The sequence below is a fragment of the Mirounga angustirostris genome, unplaced genomic scaffold, assembly GCF_029215605.1.
Source record: "Mirounga angustirostris isolate CCGP_5_RB_7025 unplaced genomic scaffold, mMirAng1.0.hap1 SCAF_1, whole genome shotgun sequence".
Lineage (NCBI taxonomy): Eukaryota > Metazoa > Chordata > Mammalia > Carnivora > Phocidae > Mirounga > Mirounga angustirostris.
Window position 1 is genome coordinate 73,497,016 of NW_026991709.1, and position 25,276 is coordinate 73,522,291.

General features: G+C 39.2%; 2 protein-coding genes across 5 annotated transcripts in view; one reads left to right on the plus strand and one right to left on the minus strand.

Annotated features, from left to right (window-relative positions):
- Positions 1–2,851, plus strand: part of ATP13A5 (ATPase 13A5) — a 119,980-nt gene extending 117,129 nt beyond the window's left edge. Inside the window, exons 29-30 of the mRNA XM_064589789.1 lie at positions 870–950; positions 2,407–2,851. Of these exons, the coding sequence (XP_064445859.1) occupies positions 870–950; positions 2,407–2,667 (342 nt within the window). The 3' untranslated portion in view covers positions 2,668–2,851. The remainder of the gene's footprint in view (positions 1–869; positions 951–2,406) is intronic.
- A 264-nt stretch (positions 2,852–3,115) lies between these two features.
- On the minus strand, positions 3,116–25,276 carry PLAAT1 (phospholipase A and acyltransferase 1). Of its 4 annotated transcripts, none has more exons than XM_064580876.1 (4): positions 24,287–24,491; positions 17,177–17,315; positions 12,807–13,075; positions 3,116–3,205 (listed from the first exon to the last, which is right to left on the minus strand). In XM_064580876.1, exons 2-4 carry the CDS (start codon positions 17,313–17,315, stop codon positions 3,131–3,133), a joined length of 483 nt encoding a protein of 160 aa, XP_064436946.1. In that variant the 5' UTR covers positions 24,287–24,491; the 3' UTR covers positions 3,116–3,130. The 4 variants fall into 4 exon arrangements, with proteins under 4 accessions (XP_064436946.1, XP_045759104.1, XP_045759103.1 ...); XM_045903148.2 differs by lacking the exons at positions 3,116–3,205; positions 24,287–24,491 and adding exons at positions 6,768–7,024; positions 25,255–25,276; XM_045903147.3 differs by lacking the exons at positions 3,116–3,205; positions 24,287–24,491 and adding exons at positions 6,768–7,024; positions 25,166–25,245.

The window sequence follows — 25,276 nt, forward strand, 5'->3', positions numbered from 1 at the left end:
TTTTACTCATACATCAGTTTTACTGAAAGAATGAACTCCAAGTAGATTTTACTTTGGGAGGATTAGAAGTAATAGTATTATTAGATGAATGACTTCATCTTGTATTCTCTTCCCTATATTTGAAAAGATAAAACTGAAGAGAGACGCACTGTTTCCAAAGTGTTTTGTCTCATGTCTGTGACCCAGAGCACATTTACTGAATGTCTCTTGTCCTCAGTAGAGGGAGCAAAGGCCCAGGGGCAGTCAATTCTCATTTGAATTCTGGCTCTGCCATTTATTGATTGGCTTTGAATCCTTGGACAAGGTACTGACCTCATCTGTGAAGTGGAGAAAGTAATGCCTACCATCCAAGCTCAGAGAGGTGTTACAAATATATAAATTAAACAAGATAATTAATACTTTTCAAAATGGAAGACATGCAAAGCATAAAGGTAGTATTTCTTTCTTTTTTTTTTTTTAATGTTTTAAATTCTTACCATAAGCCAGGTACTATTTTTTTTTATTCTTATGTTAATCCCCATACATTACATCATTAGTTTTAGATGAAGTGTTCCATGATTCATTGTTTGTGCACAACACCCAGTGCTCCATGCAGAATGTGCCCTCCTCAATACCCACCACCAGGCTAACCCATCCTCCCATCCCCCTCCCCTCTAGAACCCTCAGTTTGTTTTTCAGAGTCTATCGTCTCTCATGGTTCGTCTATCCCTCCAATTTCCCCCGCTTCATTCTTCCCCTCCCGCTACCTTCTTCTTCTTCTTTTTTTTTTCTTAACATATATTGCATTATTTGTCTCAGAGGTACAGATCTGAGATTCAACAGTCTTGCACAATTCACAGCGCTTACCGGTAGTATTTCTTTTTTAACAGCTCATCCCAACCCTGACATCATGGAGGGTTTCAATTTTGGTGGTAGTCCTCACCCAATTCTGTGTGGCCTTCTTTGTAGAGGTAAAGTGGTTTCTATATGTCTCTTACTCTCTTTCTGGGGAAATAAATAAAGGGTCTCATTTTCAACACATGCCTGTTTTTTAGAGCAACATCTTTTGTCCCCAGAAGTGATAGTTATTAAGGGTTTGTAAAAACTGCACATGTTCTCATTGGGGGAAATTACTTGGAGAGTGATTTAAAATTCTCTAAGGACTGCATAGAAGTGCTCTCTGGATCTGTAGCATAGAAAGCAAAACATCAAATTAACTCTAATTTGCCTCCCATGAAGGCATTGTATTGTACTTTTCTAGTGTTCTCATAAGCTAGTAGAGACGAGACCAGGTGACCTACCAGCTCTAAAATTCAATGAGACCTTTCGAAGGTAGGAAATATCCCTACCTTCTGAAGAACTATCTTCAGAAGGGTTTCCTTAATTAAGAGAGAAAGGAAGCCATTGCTCATTCTAGTCAATTCTTACCCTTGAAAGTCTTCCTCTATAGCATTTTTCTTCTACTCAGTGTCACTAAATGACTTCACTTACTCAGTGAAAGGCTCAGGCACTATTTTTTTTTAAAGGGACAGTTAAAAAAAAGATTCATGTAAGTCTTTTGGGAAAAGGGATCAACCAAATTTTTAAAAATACACACACACACACACACATATAAAATTGTATACAATGAGTGTAAAATTTCTCATACTCTTTAAGGAATTCCATTTTTGAGACTATATAAATTTTTAAATAATCCAAAAGGAGAGATAAAACTTACATGTATGAGGGTATTCATTATAGTATTATCTCTGGTGGTAAAATTTTAAATTCAACTCATGTGTTCAAAAATAGAGATGCTGTTTGTTTAAATAGTTATACAGCAATTTGAAAAAAATGGTATTTGATCATTAAAGGTGATTATTAAGAAGACCGTAGCTACAAATTGTACACGACAGGAAGTCTAGCATAACCAAAAGTGGAATGCAAAATTTGACCATTTCTGTTATAAAGAAAAAAAAGAACACCCCCCCCCAAATGGAAAGCAAAACACATTTGATTTCTGGAGTTCATCCATTCATTCAGCAAACCATTGCGTGGCACCTCCTATGTGGCACGTGGCAGGTAGCAGTGATTTTTTTTTTTCTCTCCTTGATTTTGAGTACATTATTTTGTTATCATTTCAGTATGGCAGTAAAATAATTCTAAGTGAATCAGCAGCCAGGATTTAACTAGGAAATCTGTAGAAATGAAAGACTGTGAGCTTTGGGCAGATTTCTGTGAACACAAGCACTCTTCCTCCTCAAGGGAAAGAACCAGGGGGGCTGCTAGACATCATGGGGACAGCAGGAAGGAGAAGCTGCCACAGAAGCGGTGGTACTAAGCACATCTCAGAGGAAGACCTGGGGGAACAGAGCGCAGCGGTGAGCAACCTGGCTGAAGGGGAAAGTGGAATCATAGTTTGATTGTTTTCTCCTCCTGATTTCTCAGGATGTCATCCTTCAAAACCGAAGGCTCTGGCTGTGGATCAAAAAGGAATTTGGATTCTCTTCTAAAAGTCAATATAGGAAATGGCAAAAAAAGCTGGCAGAAGACTCCACCTGGCCTCCCACACACAGAACAGATTATTCAGGTGATGGCGAAAATGGATTCTATATCAACCTCAGCTTTGAGGACCCTGAACAGATTCCAAGAGCAAAACTCGAATTGGGAGGTCAAACCACAGAACAGCATTTTTGGACGAGGCTGTAATCAGAATCATTGTTGTACATGCTTCACACCATCTCCTTGTTCCCTGAAACTAAACCCATGTGGAGAAGTGATGATAGTCTATCCTTATCCTTTCTCTCTCCATCGGAGGATTCAAAGTGCATTATCAATGTATTGAACCTTGCAAAAGAGAACCTTAAATATGCCTATTTGGACTGTATCCTCTGCTACTGAGGAAAAAGAAATGTACATCCTGGATTACCTTTTTTTTTTTTTTTCTAATAAACTATTCACATTGCATAGCATTATCCTGGCTAAAATGCACAAGTTCTCTTGGTAATGAAATTAAAGAGTATGAACATAGGTAGAACAAAGGAAAATTGAGGAAGAGTTTGATGATTGAAAGTTTCACCAAAATATTTTTATTTTCATCTCCAGAAATAAAAGAATTTGGGGGGAAAGCCTTTCTCTCAATAAATCATCACAAGTTTACTTCACCTTATATTCACTTGCGAAGATCATTTATGTGCATATCTTTTCCCAAGGTCACAAAATTCCTCTTTTTGCTTCTTTTGTATGGCTTTAACAGAGAAACAAGAATTGACATTTACTTCAGAAAAGTCAACTCTAACTGTAGTAAGTATGGGTGCGGGGACTGATGGAGATGTCTGTTAATTGCATATAATCTTGGCTTGGGCACAACTTATATCTAAGCAAACTCCACCAACGTTGGCATCTCCCAAAGTGTATTGTTTTGGGGTCAGAGAGCAAGAAAATCACAAAGATATTGGGATAACCTGTTAAAATGTACTTTTCACTTAAAGAAGCATGGCACTTCTATTTATTTTTTGCTACTGACAAATTAAACCTCAAGCTCTAGGTTGAAAAGTTGGTTCAATCTCAGCATTGCTCATCTTAAAAACAATCCTGGGGAAGGGACCCATAATGTTTGTATCTACAGCATGACAATCGTAGGGGATTGTCTTCAAACAACCTTAAGTTCCATTTCATCTTTTCATTATCTAAATCAATTATTAATGGCCACAAGAAAAGGTTCATCCTCGGCAAATATATTCTGCACATTATTATCTTTAATATATATCAACGTCACTGTGACCCGGAGAGGACATATATCCCTAGTGAACATTTTAAATTAGCTACTAGGCTTTCCTTATAACAATAAATCTGATTTTGCCAATTTAACAGATCTTTAATGGCTCACAGGCGATTAGTTAGCCAGTTCCATCCCGTGAATGCCAATTATGTGCCTAATACTGTGATGTATGGATTCCATAATGCTTTTACAATTCTGGAATCTTTAGGATTGAAAAAAATGTTTTTAACATTTCAGCAATGTATTACCCTAAATATTATTATATACTATGTTATACAAGCCAGCAGCATAAATGCCAATTCCTATAAGAATAAACCCTTTATATTTACATTTTATTTGCTTTTTAAAAAAATTTTATTATGTTATGTTAATCACCATACATTACATCATTACTTTTTGATGTAGTGTTCCATGATTCATTGTTTGCTTATAACACCCAGTGCTCCATTCAGTACGTGCCCTCTTTAATACCCATCACCAGGCTAACCCATCCCCCCACCCCCCTCCCCTCTAGAACCTCAGTTTGTTTCTCAGAGTCCATAGTCTCTCATGGTTCGTCTCCCCCTCTGATTTCCCCCCCTTCATTTTTCCCTTCCTGCTATCTTCTTCTTCTTTTTTTTTTTTTTTTTTACATATACTGTATTATTTGTTTCAGAGGTACAGATCTGTGATTCAACAGTCTTACACAATTCACAGCGCTCACCATAGCACATACCCTCCCCAATGTCTATCACCCAGCCACCCCATCCCTCCCACCCCCACCACTCCAGCAACCCTCAGTTTTTAACCTTTTCTTGGGTGCACAGCTTTGGAGAATGATAATTTTTAAATGTGTTTAATTTAGTAACTACTAATGAAAGTCAAAAGATGAAAAAGGTTTTTAGATTATGATTAAGGAATATATGTCAACCTAAAATATATGACAGCTCGGGTTCCTTGAAATGGCATATCTGTATTTAGTAATTTGACCTTTAGAATCAGAGATTCAATTGATACAGCATGACATTTAGATAACATAAAAAGATTTTTAAAAAACTCTTTATTCAATAAATGTATAGCTTCTCCCACCCAATTTTTCCAATAACCTATTTGTTATCTGATAGATGATGATATTTTTTTCATACACCTTTCTGTGTGTGGAGGGTTACATAATAAAGTTGAACTCTACACTTGACTTTGCTAAAAGTACTTAATAGTCTTGGAATAAATGTTTGATAAAGCACAATGAGCATGACCACATATCAATGATTACCTATAGGAAACGTAAACAAATAGTCTTAAGCTACCCATCATCAAGACTGGCCATTTTTATGGGAAGACTGATGACTAACTTTGTGAGCTTTCCTCTCAGGGTGAAAGCCAATGGAGTCTGAACATTACCTATGTGAAAAAGGTATCCTCAAATTCAATTTAAAAGTGCATTTGTGACATAGCATAGCTGGGACTGTCTTCTGGAGTGGATATGTCTAGAGTTCTCAAGAAAGGTTTGACTTGAGGATCCTAGGAGGTCCTCTCTGCTCCAGTTCCACTCCCTCTCCTCTCCCATTGGCTGGCATGGTAATTCCACCATACTCGAGTCTCCTGCCTTGGGTAAGATTTGCCCTCTGCAGTCATCTTTTATTAAAAGGTAAGTACACCTTGGGAAAGGTAACACATTAAACTGCTACCAATCTCACCCTTATTTGACAATCTTAGAAAATCTTTTTTGTTTTTTGGGGGTTTTTGTTTGTTTTTTTACTATTACTTGAATGCAGAACATAAAAGGAACAGGAAACTTAATTTAGAATAAAAATGAAGGGGTCATTTTGGACCATGGTATCCGGTAGAAGACACTCACACCTCCCAGAGGACCAGTGGAGGAAGGGGGAATTTGGGGGTTATCTGGAGACAGAATTGGTATCATAAGAAAGAAAAGAGATTAGTCAGGGAACAAGGAAGAAAGATAGGGTCTCTATTGGCCCTGACTGTAGCACATTACCCCTTCTGTCATCATTACTCTTAATGCTGCAATTAGACCATAGAATATTTCTGGCCCTTGGGTAAAACCTACATCAGCTTAATAGGTCCAAGACTTTCATTGAGTCTTCTGTTTACTTTATCTGCCACATTCCTAGTTCCCTGATCATACCCTCCCAGCCCCACTTACTTGAACTTTTCCTTTATTTAATGCCATGTTTTTAATTATGGCACAAGAAGGATGTCATTGGCTAGTTGTGTGGTTTGTAGGGTAATGTTGTAATGTCTGATACAATCCTAGGGTATAGAGACCTGCATTCACTTTTCTCCACCTGCTGCCAACAAGAATTCCACTGGAAACGTATTAAAAAGGAATTTGTTTCATTCAACATATAATCAATAAAATACAAGAATAAAATGACACTCCTTAACTTACAGTAAAAGCCTTAAACAGTAACACGGGATATTGTTTTCTAAATATGGCACTTTAACCCTGCATTAAATGATCTCTTGCTAAGGTTAAAAGGGTCAAACCCTTGAAATACTTCAAAATCCAAAGGGAATAATGTAGCTCTGTAGAAGTAACAGCCCACTCTTGCTTGTCACACACTCCTGACAAATGAGTCACTCCCAGGGAAATCACTGGATCTAAAACACAGGAGAAAAGAACGCTGTCTCCCATCTACTCCACCTGCATCTACACAGGAACTAGGAGGAGATGGGAGTGCACTCTCAAATGGATTGTTAATCAGAGCTCCTCAAACTGCCTAACAAAATTCTCAATTTCCCAGTTTCTTTTCTGACCAGAAAAGGAATATGAAGTTAGATGTCAATCTCAACAATTTGGGGCTCTTAACATTTCTTTTAAAATCACATATAAACGTTCTTCATTCCTCTGGCAAGTACAAAATAGCCACCCTCAGGAGAAAGGAAAACAATATTTATGGTAGAAGATAAAATATGATGTGATTTTGTTAAAATCCTCTGCTGGCTTGCTCAAAAGGCTACTGCTTCTTGCTTAAGCTGCCACAGCAAATCTTTGCTAGTAGGGAGAAAAATTTCCATGGCTCAATGACGAGATAATATCAGTAAGCAATTTATTAAAGAGCCTGCCATCCATCACTGGAATTTGGAACAATAATGATGCATTGAAAATAAGTATTCATCCCAGTTTTTTTTTCCCCTCCTCACAAATTCCTTCAGTTCCAATATCTCTTCAGTAAATCATTAATAGTATTTTGCTCTTTGTCTTTTTGGAAACAAGCCCAGGAGTGAAAAGGCACCAGCAGCAGCTGCCACAAACCCAATGGTACTTATTGCTTGGTTGGCCTATAAAGAAATGAGAAACAAACAAAAAACACATCTTATTCTAAAGGCATCTCTGTCCTAAACCCAAACTTTAGCTTGTTTCCTAAACTGAAGACCTTTTTAATGTACAAAGGATAAATTTAAAGCTTCATGCAAAATTGAATTGTGTAAGCATAAATAAATTTATAATTTTTATAATTATGACAAAGATATAGTTAAATACACATATATTCCTCATATTTTTATGGCCCCCAACAATTTGTAACTCATTATGGCACAATTCCTAATAATCATGGTAGTACATCTGGGAGGTCGTATTATTCCTGTTTTGCAAAACTTGGTGAGTTAAGTGATTTGCCTGAGGTCATACCAGCAAGATGTTTAGATATAGGTTGAGTCGTGAACCATGTATTTCCCCTCTAAACAATCCCTACCTCCTAAACACACACTGGTTTGGTTGGGTCTATACCAGGGTGAAAAATTTTTGTGTGTGTGTGTATGTGTGTGTGTTTCCTGACTTGAGAATGTCTACTAGCAAAATAATTCAGAGATGTAATCTAAGCTAAATACCTAGAAGCTCTTGTTTGGTAGATAAAATTTCTATTTTGATAAACAACCTTCAAAAGAAGTCGATAGTGATGTTAACTATTGTGTCAAAAATTAATTTTTCATGTAGACAAACTAAACCACTCTCAAGCTCAACTGTCCATAAAGGAGCTCAGACATTTATAGCTTTAAAGGTATTAATCATCCTCATGATGAGGGATCTAATGACTATTTATGATTTTCATGGCACTCAGCTAATATTGCCTTCCATCTGCATGAGTTTGAGTGCAATTTTATGACCCAAAGTTCACATTCAGATGCTTCAGAGTCATCAGGTACTCTGAAAACAACCATTGTTCTCCGGGATTTAAGAATCAGGCTTTCAAATAAAGCAAAACATTGCTCCCAAATGATTCTAGGGACCCACCCAAACGCTGGAAATCCTGACTCAGCTCACATTTGAGCATGCCTTCTGTCTAACCCACAGGCCTCCCCCACATCGCCTGCCACCCCCACAAGACTGCCACATAGTGCTACCTCCCGAACTGCAGCTTCCCTGTTGGAGACAGACCACAAAGGCCTGGCTAAGAAAGAAGCACAATGACAGGAGTACTCATTCCATTACACCATCCTGTGGTTTGTAGGTACAAGGCCTGTCATTGTAGCTCCCTGCTCTGCCACCATCCCCAGTTGCCAGGGAGAATGGCTTTGGCAAACAACTGACAAATCCTATTTTAGTTTACAATTCTAACTCTGGTTATTTTATTCATACTTTTTAATGAGTCACCACCTAAGTTATTTCCCAGGAAAGAGTCAGAATTTGCTGCAGCATAGAGCCACCCACTTAGCACATGGGGAGCCAAAGGGACAGGAAGATATAAAATATAGGACAAAATTCCAAAGAGGGACAAAATCAATAATCAGACAGGTATCGAGGATTATAAATCAAGCCTAACCCTCATATAATTTCAGGCAGATGCTGAGATCCCAAGAAGGTCTGATATGGGCAAATGTGGCAGGAAATGAACAAAGAGGAAGGTGCAATGGGTGTCTTTAGAAAGAGGAGTCAAATGACAGTCTGGGAAAGTGGCAGGATCCTGTGGGTAGGGTGGCCCCAGCTAAATGCAAACCTAACCCACTGGGTCTCCTTCAGCCACTAGAAACACAAGAGGTGAGAGAAATCCCACAGATCTAAGAGGCCTGGGGAGAGAAATGTGATCCTAAACCAAAATCCCCTGAGAGCACATAGGCCAGATACGATGACAAGGAAGCTACTTCCTACAGTGTAGTCAGTTTCCCAAATCCCAAACACTTATTACAAGTTTTAATCTAGATGGCAAAATTCTGAGTAATTCAGACAATCTCTTGGAGTTATGTGTAATGGGACTTGACCTGCAAGAATATAACATCCCAGAGTGTTCTCAGTGAACTATTATGAACAAGAGCTTTTATTTCACAACTTACTTAGGATTATAAAATCACCTAAGCTGACTCTTCACACTTTATCCTTTACAGGGTTTTCCGACTGTGGGAAAATAAAGGACTCATTCTGAGGATCTATACCTGCCCAGTGAAACATTAACTGAATCTGGAGTGCTTGCTATGTCCTGACATAGTGTAGCTGGGTCACAGATGACTGCAGGGCTTATCAGAATTCTTCTTCCCCTGAGACTCTAAGGCCACAGTGCTATGCACTGAAGCACAGTCAGGGTGTATCACAGGTCAGCGTGTCCAGGCCTATTCAAGGTCACTGCCATCTTCCACAAAGATAAGCACATTTTAATACCTTGTTAAGACTGTAACAGTGGAAAATGTCTATTTAAATTTTTTAAAAGACAAGCCAGACTAGAAAAAAACATTTCCAACAGACAGATCTGATAAAGAACTGTTATTCAAAATATGCAAAAGCTCTTAAAACTCAACAAAAAGAAAATGAGCAAGGAACCCAATTTAAAAATGGACAAAAGAATTCAAGAGACACAGCATCAAATATGGTATGCAGATGACAAAGAAGCATATGAAAGGATGATTAACTTCATACGTTTAGGGAATTGCAAACTAAGACAATGAGATACCACTATGTACCTAGTAGAAGGGTTAAACCCCAAAATGATTACAGCAAATGGTGAAGAAGACGTGGAAAAACAGGAACTCTCATTCACTGTTGGTGGGAATGCAAAAGGGTACAGTCACTTTGTAAGACACTTTGGTGGTTTCTTACAAAACTAAACATATTCTTACCATAAAGTCCAGTAATCATGCTCCTTGGTATTTACCCATAGGAGCTGAAAATCCATATCCACACAAAAATCTTCACACAAATGTTTCTAGCAGTTTTATTCATAATTACCAAAACTTGAAATCAACCAAGATGTTTTTTAGTAAGTGAATGTACATCCAGACAATGGAATGTTATTGAGTGATAAAGAAAAATGAGCTATCAAACCATGAAAAGACATGGAGGAATTTTACATGCATATTCCTTAGTATGCATACTGCTCAATGGTTGCCAGAGGTTTAGAGGGAAGGAAAGATGAATAGACAAGCAAAACACAGAGGAATTTTAGGGCAGGACAATTATTCTGTATGAAACTGTAATGATGGATATATCACTATACATTTGTCAAAATTTATAGAATGTACAACACTAAGAGTGAACCCTAATGTAAACTATTTTAGGAGAGGCAAAATTTTTCCTGTATCCACCTTAGTTTCTCAGCTGAGGCTTGCTAATAAAAGACAACGTTACAGAAGAAAACCAAGAAGTTTATTAACATGTTCATCTCATATATATATACATGGGAGAAACTCAGGGAAGAGTAACTCAAAGAGGTGGATTAGAATTCAGGGTTATATAGCATCTTCAAAAAAGAACAATAGATTTGTAGAGTAATGACAGGACCAAAGAAAGCAGCTTTAGGCTTCCCCGGGCCAGCAGACCATGGGAAGGTAAGTATATGGGAAACTAATGACAAAGGCTAGTTAGTTAAGGTTGTCATTTAGATTCCTCTGATGTCCTCTCCAGGCTAGGAAGAATCTTAATGATAACCATTGGTTGTCCTGGATGATTTGCTTTTGTCCTTCCTGCTAGAGAAGGGAAGAGGGACACCTTTGAAAATGTATGTCCCACTTTTAGGGTCTGCTGCTCAACTGCCTTCAGCTCGAAATAATCCTTATGCTACATATTTTGGGGTGACATATTCTGGATTCTTCACTATGGACTCTGGTGGGTAATGTGTCAGTGTTGGTTAATCTTTTGTAACGTGTATACCACGCTGATGTGGACTCTTGGTGGGGGAGGCTGTGTACATGGCTGATGGGGAAGCTACGGGGGAACTCTCTAAACTTCCAGTTCAGTTTTGCTGTGAACTGTATACTGCTCTAAAATGTAAGGTCTATTATTGTTTTTTAAATACAGAAAAGCACAAAGAAGAAAAAGATGAGGCCACAATCCTTCCACCTTTCTAATCTTTTTAAATGCATCTGCAGTTTTTTAAATTAGGAGAAATACATAGCCATCCCCCCCCAAAAAAAACAGTTCTGTGCTCAAGACCCCAAAGCCATGAGATCTAAAATGAATCCAATATTAGCTATTATTAGTAATAATACTATTAATTATTGATAGTAATGAAAATAATAATACAAGTGCTATAGTTTCTATCAGAAGATTTTATTGAAGAGTACCAACAAAGATGTATAAAATTCTTAAAATATTGTAATTAAAAATAATACTCATCTAAGTCTTACTGGCTCGGGAATGGATAATATGTAATACAGTGTGCTAACAGACTTCAAACATCTCCAAAATCCTCCAAACCTCAGTTTATAGATTAGGAAACTGATAAACAGTGTTCCCTAAACCACCCAGCTAACACCTGGGGAAGAGGAGGTTCTAGCTCCAGTCAGCAGAATTCCAAAGTTTAGATGGCTTCTAAAGCCTGTCACTGTCTTCAACAGAACCTGCTAGAGAACAGTTCTAGTTGTTGAGGAATGATTAATTTTTCATGGGTCTTGATTCTGGGTATGAAAGGTGAAAAGATGAGGGATTGTAAATTAGAGTCAAAGCAAAAAGATGGCTCTAATCCTTTTTTTTAAGCCACATTAAAAAAAAATTGCTTGTTGACACAGCGGACAACTTTACCATTTACAAAGGAGAGGGATGGACTCCATTTCCTAGCTCTACCACTAGTTTTCAATGCGAAGGTGAGCAGGAATTTGTGTGGACATCCTCTGTTCTGGTTCAGAAGCAATTTATTGTTACATGTGAATAGAACATTCATTATGTTAATGTATTTCCTAGTAAAAATGAATTTCTAATTAAATTTTTTCCTAATGAAAACAAATGTATCCTTTCATTATGTTCCCTTTCCTATCTTCCCAAGCTTCTGTGAGAAGAATTGTAAACTCACTCCTTAGAATAGACGTTTATATAATGGATTCAACCATTTCAAGATACCGGGAACCTTTATTCATTCTTTTATATCACTTTAATAAATCTTTAGTTTAAAACATCAATGTTGGAATTGGATTTGTGGTATGATAGGTATAAAGAAGGCAAATGAATCAAGCATGGTTTTAGTTAGGAATCTGCCATGCTACAAAATAGTGTGAGAAATGACAACATTGCATGCTATTTTAAAAATAATCGATCCATTTTTTTTTAAAAAAAAATCATCCAAAAGCTCAATGAATCAAAGGATCTGCTTCAAAGCACAAAATTCCTTTGAAACTAGCATTGCAAGGAGACAGAAATCATTTTCAAACCCACCAAAATATGTCTGTCATTAGTTGGCCTCTCTCAGCTAATGGAAAAGAATCCCAGAGTTACCATCTATGTTTTTGGCGAATGAACTCCCACTTAAAAACGTCAACATTCCTTTCAGAATGTTCCTTTCAGTGTGTGAGGTTACTGATTTGAGAGAGCTGTATGGCAGGGAAATGGGAAAAGAAAAGAAAAGAAAGCAAAACCAAACCAAACCCTGAAGGACAAAGGGCACTAAGACTGACAGAAAAGCTATGGTCTTGATTCTGCTTCAAGTCCCTTCCAGTCCCAAATTCATGATGTCCACGTTCTAGCTTTAATTTGGCCATTAACTTGCTACATGACCCTGGACAACTCGATTCTTTCCTTTATCCTTTGGAGTTCTCATATTTTCTTGTCCTTTTCATTTTGTTTGCAGCCTGGGAATCTTATAGTCAGTAGTTATTATTTTTCCAGTGTAAGAAGCTTTTTATATATCTTCTAAAGGAAACTCACCTGCTCTGAAACTCCTTCTCCATAACGAAGCAAAGTCACAAAATGCTCACAGTTGTTGACAAGTATGTCATATTCCACCTCCTGTCCAATAACTGTCTCTGACCGTTGCATGACTTCTTCCACAGGGAGAGGGGAGTAGGTCCCATCATATTTATTGTTTATTCTGTATGTGTCATTTCCCACAACATCCCTCAGCAGCTGCATCTTCACCAGGGCCTTCCTGCTGAATACAGACTTGGCGCTTGTAAATGATGCAGAAATGCCATCCTCTACAAGGAGAATTCTGGTTAGCAAGATCGAGTGACACAACCCAGTGAACCCCAATGCCATAAAATTGCAATGCCTCACCCTTGGAAGTGATGGAGTCACTGAAGCCACTGAAGGAAGCTCTGTTCCTAACTTATCACCAAACCAGAGGCCACTTAGTCTTGCCAGACTGAACAACTCATTCAGTAGTTTATCAATAACAATACAATATGAGTGAGAATATAAGGAAACCCTTTGAAAATTTGTATCTGCCCATAGAGCAGACTGGGTGAGAAAACTAACCACTCTTGAGGAATAAGATCTCTATCAGTTGGCATTATTGTTAGTGATCTTGGTATATATTCCTAGCATAGCACATCTAAGATCACTGTCCACCTTCTTCTATAAAACATGCTCTTTTTCAGCATCTGATCCCTTCCAAACTAATATCTCTGGACCTCGACAGTTGTGTCTTATGATTAGTAAGCTCATCCCAGTGTCAAATCTGTGCTCCTTACCCCTTCCTCTGCTTTTTATACCTGTCCTTTCAACTTGGCTTCAACTTGGGTCCAAATTTGCATGGTATCTCAGTCCTCTAAAGGGTCAGCTAGGGTCAACTGGGGCCCTGCTTTTGTCTTGACAGTTCCTTTTGGCCAAGAAAGTTTCAAGTCCTGAAACTGAACCTAACCTAGTGGCTGCTGTCCACTAGATGTGGCCCCAGGCTATGCCCACCTGTTACATGCCCCACCTCCTGCCACTCTGTTTTAGCTACCTTAATTGGCAAGCATTTGCCTAGACTGCCAGGGACCATTGTCTTCCGGCTGCCACTGTCAGTATCTGAGCCTGGACAGATGATTGTTCAGTGTTCAGCTCTAACATCAGGCCCTGGTCCCTCTCCATCTGCTCGAGACTGCTATGCTTGGCTATTTGTTCAAGTAAATCATGAGAGGGGGAGTCTCCATATAACTGGTGTTTAGACACTCTTCCTTTTTCTACTCATTTTTTCCTACCTTCCAAGCTCCTTTTCATTCAAGCAGCATTTCCAGGTAATATCTTACACATTGAAAGTTCTCAAAGCATATATCTCCTAGTTAGAATTACTAAAATTTAAAAAAACTAGTCTGATGCAATCAATTTACAGATGAGGATACTGAAGCATGGAGAGGTAAACTGGGTTGCAAAATATGATGTGAGTAGTTAACAACAGAACCAGGAACTGGATTTCAGTCTACAGGATCAAAGCTCCATGCTAGAACCACATTAATATGGAGCTTAATGCATGAAAATAAGAACAGAAGAATCTCTTTACTATTTTTTAGATGTTAAAACTGCAGAAATAATGTAGCATTGCTTAATGTTAATCACTAGACTCTGCAGAAACTAATGGCTCTTTATCATAAATGTCACTTTATTTGCCATTTCTATTTCCAATACTCTAGAACAAGAGGCAAATATCTCAAAATGTTGCAAAACCCACTCCATTAAAAATTCTCAGATGTTTCCAAAATAGTAAGACTAGGATTATTAACACTTCTTTTTAAAGATATCTTGAAGAAAAAAATGTTCCAGTCTAATTTAATTGCATACATTTTTTCTTAAAAAAATTAATTTGTGCTTATTTCTAAACATTTAGGAAATACAGAAAAAACCACATAAATATGTAGATATAAATCACCCATTATCTACCCACCCAGAATTAACTGTTATTATTTTGATGTACTTCTATTATGTCTGTTATTAACACATGTATACAGATGCGTGTGTATGTGTGCATTCACGTGTATATATTATTTCTTTGCAAACTAGGTATGATATTACATACTGCATTTTTAATCTGGAATTTTCAAATAAATATCATGCAAGATTATCTCTCATACAATTAAATGTGGCCAGAAATAAGGTTTTTTAATGGTCGTTATAGTAGCTGTTGGCCTATCTAGCACCCCATCCCACAACTGTCTCTTTCTTTCTGGAAAAGATTTTGTGTGGGTCAATTATAGTATCTCATTCTCCTGGGCACAGGGATGATCCAGTGATGAGCATGGGATCCACACTAGACCAATTAGGATTATTCTCCATGCTATTTCCTACTGGAACAGGCAGGGATTAGCTCTCTCCTATTGTGTCACAGGAGTGTAAGAATGAGAGCCTGAGGATATTCATGGTTATTGGTTCAGCTTCCTAGAGAGACATTGTCTGAGAGAATTAAGACAACATATAGAAAGAAAATGCAGATGTGAGGCTTGATAATCATGTTCAAACCCCTACATGCAGGCATCCCTGAGGCCAGTACCATCTTTATCCTTTTTTGTAGTTTCCCTCAGTGAAGCAATGAATTTGCCTTTTTGCTTAAGCTAATTTGTGTTTGTTTTCTGTTACTTGCAACTAAAGAATTCTGTCAAGCACAGAATATTCTAATCTGTGGCAAAGTCATAATTCATTTAACTAGTCCCCTATTGAACATTAATCCACTGTTGATTTCTTTTTTGTACCTCTTAATCCCTCTCACATATTTCACCCATCCCCCTATCCCTCCCCTCTGGCAACTACTCATTCACTCTCTGTATTTATGAGTTTGTTTCTGGCTTGTTTGCTTATTTTTGTGATTTTTTTTTTTTTTTAAATTCCACATGTAAGTGAAATCATATGGTATTTGTCTCTCTCTGTCTGACTTATTTCACTTAGCACAATACCCTCTAGGTCCATCCATGTTGTTGCAAATGGCAAGAACTCATTCTTTTTTATGGCTGAGTAATATTCCATTGTGTATATACCACATCCTCTTTATCCATTCATCTATCGATGGACACCTAGGTTGCTTCCATGTGTTGGCCATTGTAAATAATGCTGCAATAAACATAGGGGTACATATATCCTTTCAAATTAGTGTTTTCATTTTCTTTAGGTAAATATATAGTAGTGGAATTACTGGATCATAGGAATTTCTATTTTTAATTTTTTGAGGAACCTCCATATTATTTTCCACAGTGGCTGCACCAGTTTTCATTCCCACCAACAGTGCAGGAGGGTTCCCTTTTTCTCCGCATCCTCACCAAACTTGTTATTTTGTTATTGTCTATATTTTAAACTGTTATAAATGAGATAGAAGTAAACACTCTTATAAAGAATGTTATTCTACATCTCTATAAATATTTCTGAAGAATAAACTCATAGAAGTACAATTACAGGGTCAGAGCACATGAACTCTTTTAAGACTTTTAATACACATTGTTACACTGTTTTCAGGAATGATGTTAGTGAATTTCATTTCTTTCAACAGTATCCTTGTTTTGATTTCATATAGCCTTATCCACACTGACTGCTATCATTTTTAAATATTTGCTAATGTGATAGTCATAAAATCTGTTATTTTATTATACAATTCCTAGATTACTACCTTTAAAGACAGGTATTGGCTTCTGCTTTTCTTCTCCTACAAACTGTTCATAGTTCTTTACCCATTTGTTTGTTGGGATTTTGGTGTTTATATATCCCCAGCATCTAGAGTAGCATTTGGCATATACTGGGTAATCTATAAATAAATGTTGAACAAATTGAAATAATTTGTGTGATATATAAAGACAACAACTCTTATTATGTTTGTGACAAATATTTTCCCCAGTGGATTATTTACTTTTTAATTGTGTTTTTATTTTCCAATCCAGAGGTTTTAAATCTTAATGTTAAATGGTCTTTGTGATTTATCCAATGCCACTTTGGTCTTAGTATGTCCTTCCCTAAACCTTTTTCAGATAGATTTATCTACTTTCTATATTTTGTTTCTATTTTGTTTTATTGCATGATTTCATTCATGATTCCTTCTTTTTTTTTTAAGATACGCCAATCAAATTTTTTTAATTAGTGTATGATGTATTATTTGTTTCAGGGGTACAGGTGTGCGATTCATCCGTCTTACACAATTCACAGCGCTCACCAGAGCACATACCCTCCCCAATGTCCATCACCCAGCCACCCCATCCCTCCCACGCCCCTCCACTCCAGCAACCCTTAGTTTGTTTCCTGAGATTAAGATTCTCTTATGGTTTGTCTCCCTTTCTGGCTTCGTCCTGTTTCATTTCGAGAAAACTCAAAAGCTCTCAGGAGTTGCTGGAAACAAACCTTACCTAGAGGTGCTACGTTGATAACATAACCATCACCCAAGTACAGCGCCCAGTGCTGATAGCCAGAACGAAATACTTCAATCAAGTCCCCTGGCTGGGGCTTACCAGGATAGCTCAAACTAAAACAATCATTAAACGCCATCTGCAATGACAGACACAAAGAAGATCTAGCTGACATGACTTGCCAAAGAAAATCCGTTTAAGACTACAATAGAAGTATACGGATACAGAATTTATTGGGACGGCATTCCTTATTAAAGACTTTAAACTCACACCACTGTCCTTTTCTTTGAATGATTCCATTATGTGCGCACAAGTGAAAAAGACGTGAGAAAGAATTTTATCTGTTAATTGCTTAATTTTCTACAGCAATGCTTCTCATCCTGATCAACCCCAGGGCTCCTTTACAATACTAAGCATTTTGTAGTTCTCTCTTTAGATCCAGAAATTCATACATAATATAATTTACCTATATACAAAATTTCAGAAGTATTAATAGGGTGCCCTATTTGGAATAGAAAGGGGAAATAAATTTATAATAATATCCATTTTATGTAAACACTAAGTCCGTGACTGTACCAAAAGCTATAATAAAGTGTCCATATGCTTGCACTTACTTAGCATGAAAAAGTCAGCCTTCAGAAGCAGAAGATGAGAAGTCTTTCAGCCTTTCATATATCAGCACAGTAAAATCAACAAACAGGGAATGAGTGGATACTGATATTCTGTGCAAAAAAATACCTTATATTGCAAACTTACTCTATCATTTAACTTAACCAGAGATAAGTTCCAGGCTCAGATGAGTGGCCAGCCAGATATTCAGTCATACTGTAGGAAACAGGACACTTCTTCCTTGTGTCAAACTCTACTGTGCAGGAGTAGACACTTCAGTCTCTACCCACTAAACATCAGTAAATGCTCTTTGTCATGTGACAACCACAAACATCCCACAGATTTCCACCACTCCTCTACTGCTTCACTCACTGTCTGATTCTTTACTTACTGATTCCACAAACAGGGTAAGGGAGCCATTGTAGAAGTGAGACAACTTGGAAGGCTGGGGAGTTCACCATGCTGATGAATATGTCTGAAAATTCTAAGTTTGGGTGAAGTTTTTCTTTTTCTTTTAAGTCAATACTTTTCAGAAAGAACATATAAATCTCTGACGGTTGATTTTTATGGAAGGTTACATTTTCTCTGTATGTATGGCACGGAAGTAGGATGACTCAGCAGGCGGAAGCTAGAGACATTCATCAATACTCAAAAGGAGATTTAGTGCTATATCCATGTTGAATCTCCCATTGACAGCAGAGTTTCTCATCATCTCTCACTCTAATATAGATATGTATGCTCATTTACAAAATAAATCCAAGTGCCAGAAAGGGAAATTTCCAAGCCATCTAAATTATAATCCTAATAGCATAGGCTAAGGACTTGGGAATACAGACTATCATTTTTCTGGCACTCTAAAAGTCTTTTTTACAACACTTAATATCAGGAGGGGGTTTTCCCAAGTATTTGTGTGCCATCTGTTGAAAACTTCAATCATCACACTGTCACAGAAATGCAGCCAAATGTAAGCTGTCCATCTGCTGAAAAATAACTATTAAAACAACTTCATGGAAACCATTAAGTCTAACCACTCTGTCAAATATGTTTGAGTCTTATTAAGATGGAGTTCAGATTTTGGTCACATGGGCACTAAAAGGAAAAATAGATAATATACTATGAAATAAACACATTTCCCATGAATAGGATTCAGCAAGCACACACAGCTGCCTACTAGAATTCAGGGACCTAGCCAAGCTTACAATAATAATCATCCTTTGAACAGAGAGCACTTTGTAGTATAACACTTTTTTTTTTCAAATGCACTATCTCAATTAACCCTATTTAACTTTTTAAACAACTATTTGAGCTTATTATGTTGTTATTCCATTTTATAGAAAAAAATATACAGTAGCTAATGCCAACTTTTGGAAAATACCCATTGAAACCTTCATACAGATCACTTACATTGGGTTACATCCCAATAAACCCATTGTTAGTTGAGAATATCATAGGTCAAAATGCATTTTATTCATCTAACCTACCGAACATCATAACTTAGCCTAGCCTACCTTATACATGCTCAGAACACTTTCATTAGCTTACAGTTGGCAAAATCATCTAACACGATGCCTGTTTTATAATGAAGTGTTGAACATCTCATGTAATTTATTGAGTGTTGTACTGAAAATGAAAAATGTGGTTGTACGGCTGTGTGAGTACAAAACGGTTCCCGATGCTGGGGTAGTGGTGGTGAGCTGCAGTGACCAGGCTTTGTGAACTGGCCAGAGCTAGACAGCTGAATGGTAAAACAGAGGTGGCTGTTGAGAAAGTGGCTCATGGCTTTTGTGTGATTTTAGTTTCTTATCCTTTAGTTTCTTATCCTTTCAGCCACAATAATTCTGGGAAACGGATATTCCACTGCATGACTTTAATATACTTAACACATTTTCAATTCTGACATATAGTTTGTAAACTGATTTATGAAGTGTAAGTTAATTGATTTCATGAAGCTTATCATATTTATAATAAAGGATGGTAGGATAACAAGGAAAACATTTCATATGAGTAACCACTCAAGAAACTAAGGGAGGAGATTGGAGGCTAATACGTAAGGGAAAAGTGAGCTCTGGCACCAAGCGCTAAGAATCACAGCAATTTACTGCAGGAAAGCACGTCGGACATTACCTAACCCACTGCTCTCCAAACTTGTTTTTAGCAGCAGGGCCCTGAGTTAAATCAAATATCAGATGGACCCACAAAAATGTAAAACACAAAAGGAGCTCTGCCCTGGATGAGGTCAGGAAGAAATTCTAGGTATGGAGTTTGAATAACACCCATCTAGTCCTAGCACAGCCCCTCATTTTCAAGATAGAGGAAATAGTAACAGGTGGATAATTTGACTTGCCAAAGGTCATATGCTATTTTCAAAAGATTTTCAACAAACAGTGGGAGAGCAATTGAATATTCATTGCAAAAAAACAACAGACAAAACAAAATACAAACCTCTACCTAAGTCTCATGTCTTATGCAAAAAAAAATTTCAAAACAGATCATGGAATTAAATGTAAAACTATAAAACATGGTGGGGGGGGAAGCACATAAAAGAAACTCTCCAGGATCTAGGGTAGACATGTTCTTAGTCTTGATACCAAAAGTACTATCCATAAAAGGAAAAACTGACAAGTTGACGTCCTCAAAATGTAAAACTTTTGCACTACAGAAGATCCTGTTAAAAGCTCAAGAAGACAAACTACAGAATGGGAGAAAACATTTGCAAACCACATATCTGAGAAAGGCCTAGTATTGGGAACATAGAAAGAACTCTCAAAACTCAAGAGTAAAAGAGCAAAGAATGCAATTAGAACATGACCAAAAGACACAAAGACATTTCACCAAAGAGACACAGATGTCAAGTAAGCCATGTTAAACATCATTAGCCATTTGGAAAATGCAGATTAACACCACAATGGGATAGCATCACACACTTATCTGAAGAACTAAAATAAAAAATACAGACCACAGAAAATGCTTGCAAGGATGCACAGTAACTATATCACTCATTTGCTGGTGAGAATATAAAATGACATAGCCACTCTTGAAGCAATACAGCAATTTCTTTAAAAACTTGTAACTACCCTATGATCCAGCAATGTACTCCTAGACATTTACCCCAGAGACTGAAGACAATGAAGACTTATATTTACACAAAAACCTGTACATGAGTGTTTAGAGCAGCTTATTCATAATAGTCAAAAACTGAAAACAGCCCAGGTGACCTTATAAAAAGGTGATCTATAAAAAGGTCACCTGCTCTACATTGTGGTACAGCCATACCATGGAATACTACTAAGGAATAAAAAGGAACAAACTATTGATAAATGCAACAACCTGGATGAATCTCCACAGAATCATGCTGAGTGAAAAAAAGCCAATGCCAAAAAGTTAGATACTGTATGATTCTATCTATAGAACATTCTTGAAATGACAAAATTATAGAAATAGAGAACAAATAGTGGTTGCCAGGGTTAAGGAAGTGGTAAGAGGGAAATGGGTGTAGCTATAAAAGGGCAACACGAGAGAGTCTAGAGATGATGGAAATGTTCTGCATCTCGATCACATCAATGCAATAACCTGTCTGTGATATCACACTACAATTTGCAAGATGTTACCACTGGGGGAACTGGGTAAAAGTACAAGGGATCTCTCTGTGTTATTTCTTACAATTGCATGCGAATCTACAGTTAGCTAAAAACAAAAATATTAGTAAAAAAAAGAGACCAAAGCTTTTTTTAGATATAGGACATAGAAGAGGACAAATATTGAGGCAGATTTCAGCTGTGTATGAGGAAAACTTCCTTGAAAGTGATCCAACAATGGAACAGAGCATCTTGAGCAGATAGCAGGCTGTCACTGGGAATGTTTAAATACAGTCAGGGTTGATAAAAATAACATTCCCACAGTGGTGGTGGAAGGCGAGGGTGATTAGGGTAGGAGACCTTGTAAGGTCCCTTTCAGCTCTAATGTTCTCTCCTTCTGTTTCCCGGGAAGTGTAATCCTCAAATCAACACCATAAAGTAGAGATAATTATTTCCCCCATTTTAAAGATGAGGCTTATGACGTTCACAAGCAGTTCAGGAACTTACCCAAAGTCACACAGTGAGAAAGGGCAGAACCCACACCTGGCCCCAGATTAGCCTACCTCCAAGATCAGGCCCCTGCTCCTAACTGCTTCTCCTCATTCACACTGTACTGCCTCCATTACTGACTTTTCTGCAGCACTTCTAGCACACTGTTGGACCAGTTAGCAACTGTGAGCTGGTTATTATGATCACCATCTTACAGAGGAGGAACCTGAGGCTCCAATGAGTTACCTATCAGACCTAAAGTCACAAAAGTAGTAAGTGGCAGAGATAGAATTCAATTCCAGGTATGTCTTCTTATTCCAGCCTGCACGCTCCTTCTTTATTACCACTGATTAACATCATTAACCAAAGGAATTGCTACTAAACAACATTTCATATTTTCCCTCTTCTCAGAAACCCATCATATGGAGAAGCTGCGAAAGCACACAGAATGTATATTTCATGTAACAACACAGAAAGTTTTTAAACATTTATATGCAGAACCAGAGAGTAATGGGAAATGGACCTTGGGGAATCCCTAATCTTCTTCAGGAGAGATGTCAAGGTGGGGCTAGAAGCATCTAGAAGGCGCCTAGACTCAGATCTTAGATAGACAGCTATAACCTGTCTGCTTGGGTAATTTGATTTACATGGACCGCATCTACCCATTTCACTTGGGCACAAGAAAATGTGCTTCATAAACATGGGATGACACAGAACCAATGAAAGATACATTTATAAAGGCCTCTATTACAATCTGTGTGTGTCACTGCTAAGATAAAAAATACTTGGTTTTAACAGTTCATCTGCAGAGAATTGTTTGTCCAGTTCATAATAAGGAGTGGCATGAAGGTAAATTTGTAATCTTTGTACAAGAAATTTCTTGTTTCAACTGCCAAAACAGGCTACCTTGTTTAAAGCTCCTTGTTGGTCCCTCTAGATGCATCTAAAGATATAACTGTCCCCTGCACAGATAGGGACAGGCTGATGACCTGCTGCTCATGTCCATGAGGCCACCTGTGTTACAGGAATACTAAGAGCACTTTTCCCATAAACTACTCCCAAGAATGCAATGCTGTTGGAAGTCTGAAACACTACCACAGACCATCCCCAGTCCAACAGTCTCCCAATTCGATTTGGACCTTTTCCCACTTCAGCTGCATTTTTAAAATTTTTTAATAGATTTGATTTACTTATTTTGCAGAGGGAGAGAGATGATGAGAGTGAGAGCACAGGCAGGGGGAGGGGCAGAGGGAGAGAGAGAAGCAGGCCCCCCGCTGAGCAAGGAGCCCAAAGCGGACTCAGTCCCAGGACTCTGGGATCATGACCTGAGCGGAAGGCAGGCACTTAACCAACTGAGCCACCCAGGCGCCCTCAGCTGCATTTTTTCATCCATGGTCCCACTACACTGAGATGGCTCCATGAAGCCCCGCACTCCCAGAATGGCTACTTCACAGCTCCTCAGAGCTGCAAGGCTCTTTGGTCCCACATCCTCACTCGACAGCTGAGGAGATGAGCCATCCTCCCTACCAGATGAATCATCCTCCCTACCAGATGAACGAACCATCCTCCCCACCAGATGAACCATCCTCACTCAGCCACTGCTTGGAATCCCTCCAAGGCTCCCCACTACTGACTTCCATCTTGCCCGCATATGTTCATCCCTACATTCTAGGAAAACCAAACTATTCTTTATTCCTCACACTCACCTGGAATTTTGTTGCTAACACTGAACCTTCTACCTGGAATGCTCTGCCCCTTTCCAAATACCCCCCCAGGTCCCACTCTTAGAGATCCAGGTCAGATGCCACCCCCTCCCCAAGGTCTTCTTGCAGTCAGCCAGAAATGACATCTCCTTGGGAGTTTCCACTGTGCGTTATCAAACCCCTATTGCGTCTCCCACACCTGCATCAGTTACTCGTGTCCAGGGAATAATCTCTTCGGCTCAGTATGGAGGGCTGGTTCTTGTCTGTCTCTACACCTCCAGTTTCTAGCAGAGCGCCTGACACAAATAACTGCTGAGCAAATATTTAATGAATGAGGGAATGAGAAGCTCAAGCCCAGGGAGGAGAGAGCGGCTGGGTTTTTCCAGCACATAAATCATATTAATAGTCCAGAATGCCAAAGTAATATCACCATCCCCCAAATCTAGTATTTTATAATACTAATTACTTGTTTTATTATCCCTATGCATTCAGTGAGAGCGATAGGCTTAAAAAACCTCTTCAGCAAGACCAGTTTTCTAGTCCTGGTGCTGCTACTTAATAGCTGTGTGACTTGGGGGCTGAGTCTCTCTCTCCCTGTCCACTCGGTTCCTCCATTTGTAACAAAGAAGGGTATGGATGCGCTCTACTGGTCCTTCGAGTTGTTCACATCTGACAGGTGGTGCAAACAAGGTTGTGTGGGAGCCCAGAGGTCCTCCCCGCCATCCCCAGCACACCTCGCTCGAGCCCGGGGGCGTCTCTCCCACCGGTGGCAGCTGCCGGGGTCCCGGGGTCGCCCTGGCCTCGCAGCTGCAGTCCCTCCGGCCAGCTTCCACGGGCCCACTTCATCGGCTCTCGGGAGAGGTCACAGCGCAGCCGCCCGCCACCGCTCAGCGCCGCCCTCCGGCGCCAACGCCAGCCCCGCCGCGCGCCCCGGCGCCCCCTGTCGCCGCCGCACGCGCTCGCGGCTCCCGCCCTGGCCCGCGCCACCGCCGGGGTTCACAGCCCTCACTCGGAGGAGCCGCGACAAGGCACCTGCCCTGCGCGCGCACACGCACACACGCACACACACAGCGGTCAAAGCGCAGCCCCAGCGCAGAACCTGACCATGACTGCGGCCCGCCCCCGGCCACTGGGACACTCTTGCATCGAACTTTCTATGTGCTAGGCGCAGCAATTTCTAAGTTTACACGTCTTGTTGAGCCCGGAAATGTTCGTGGACGTTCGTCACGAATGCACACTGCCCCGCTAGAAGTATACACCCTTCCAGCGCTGCACAAATTCCTTTACCCAGGAAAGGACCCTCAGTGCCTGTGCTCCAGGAAAGCATCTCGGTCTTTAACTCAGCAAAGGTGGAAGGAGGGAGTGGCCTTAGAAAATTTCCCTGCTCCCCACCACACACACACGTACACAATGAGGGCTTATGAACCTGATCCAGAGCCCAAGGGCTATGAGGACACACATGGACCCCTGCTCCCTTTGGACCCCTCCCTATCACAACCCTCTAGCCTAAGATCGACTTCAGAACGGGAAGAGGAGAGAAAAGAGAAAGGAGAGAGGAGGGACTGCCAACACCTCCAACAGCCAGGTACTAGTTTCTCCCAGTGCAAGTTTACCTGGCTCCTGATGGGATGGGGCCTTCCTTAAAGACAAGCCACTCTCCGGCAGCCCGTTCCCCCCCTCACCTCTTCTGCCCTTCCCCTACCAAAGGTCGGTTCTGCCGGTCC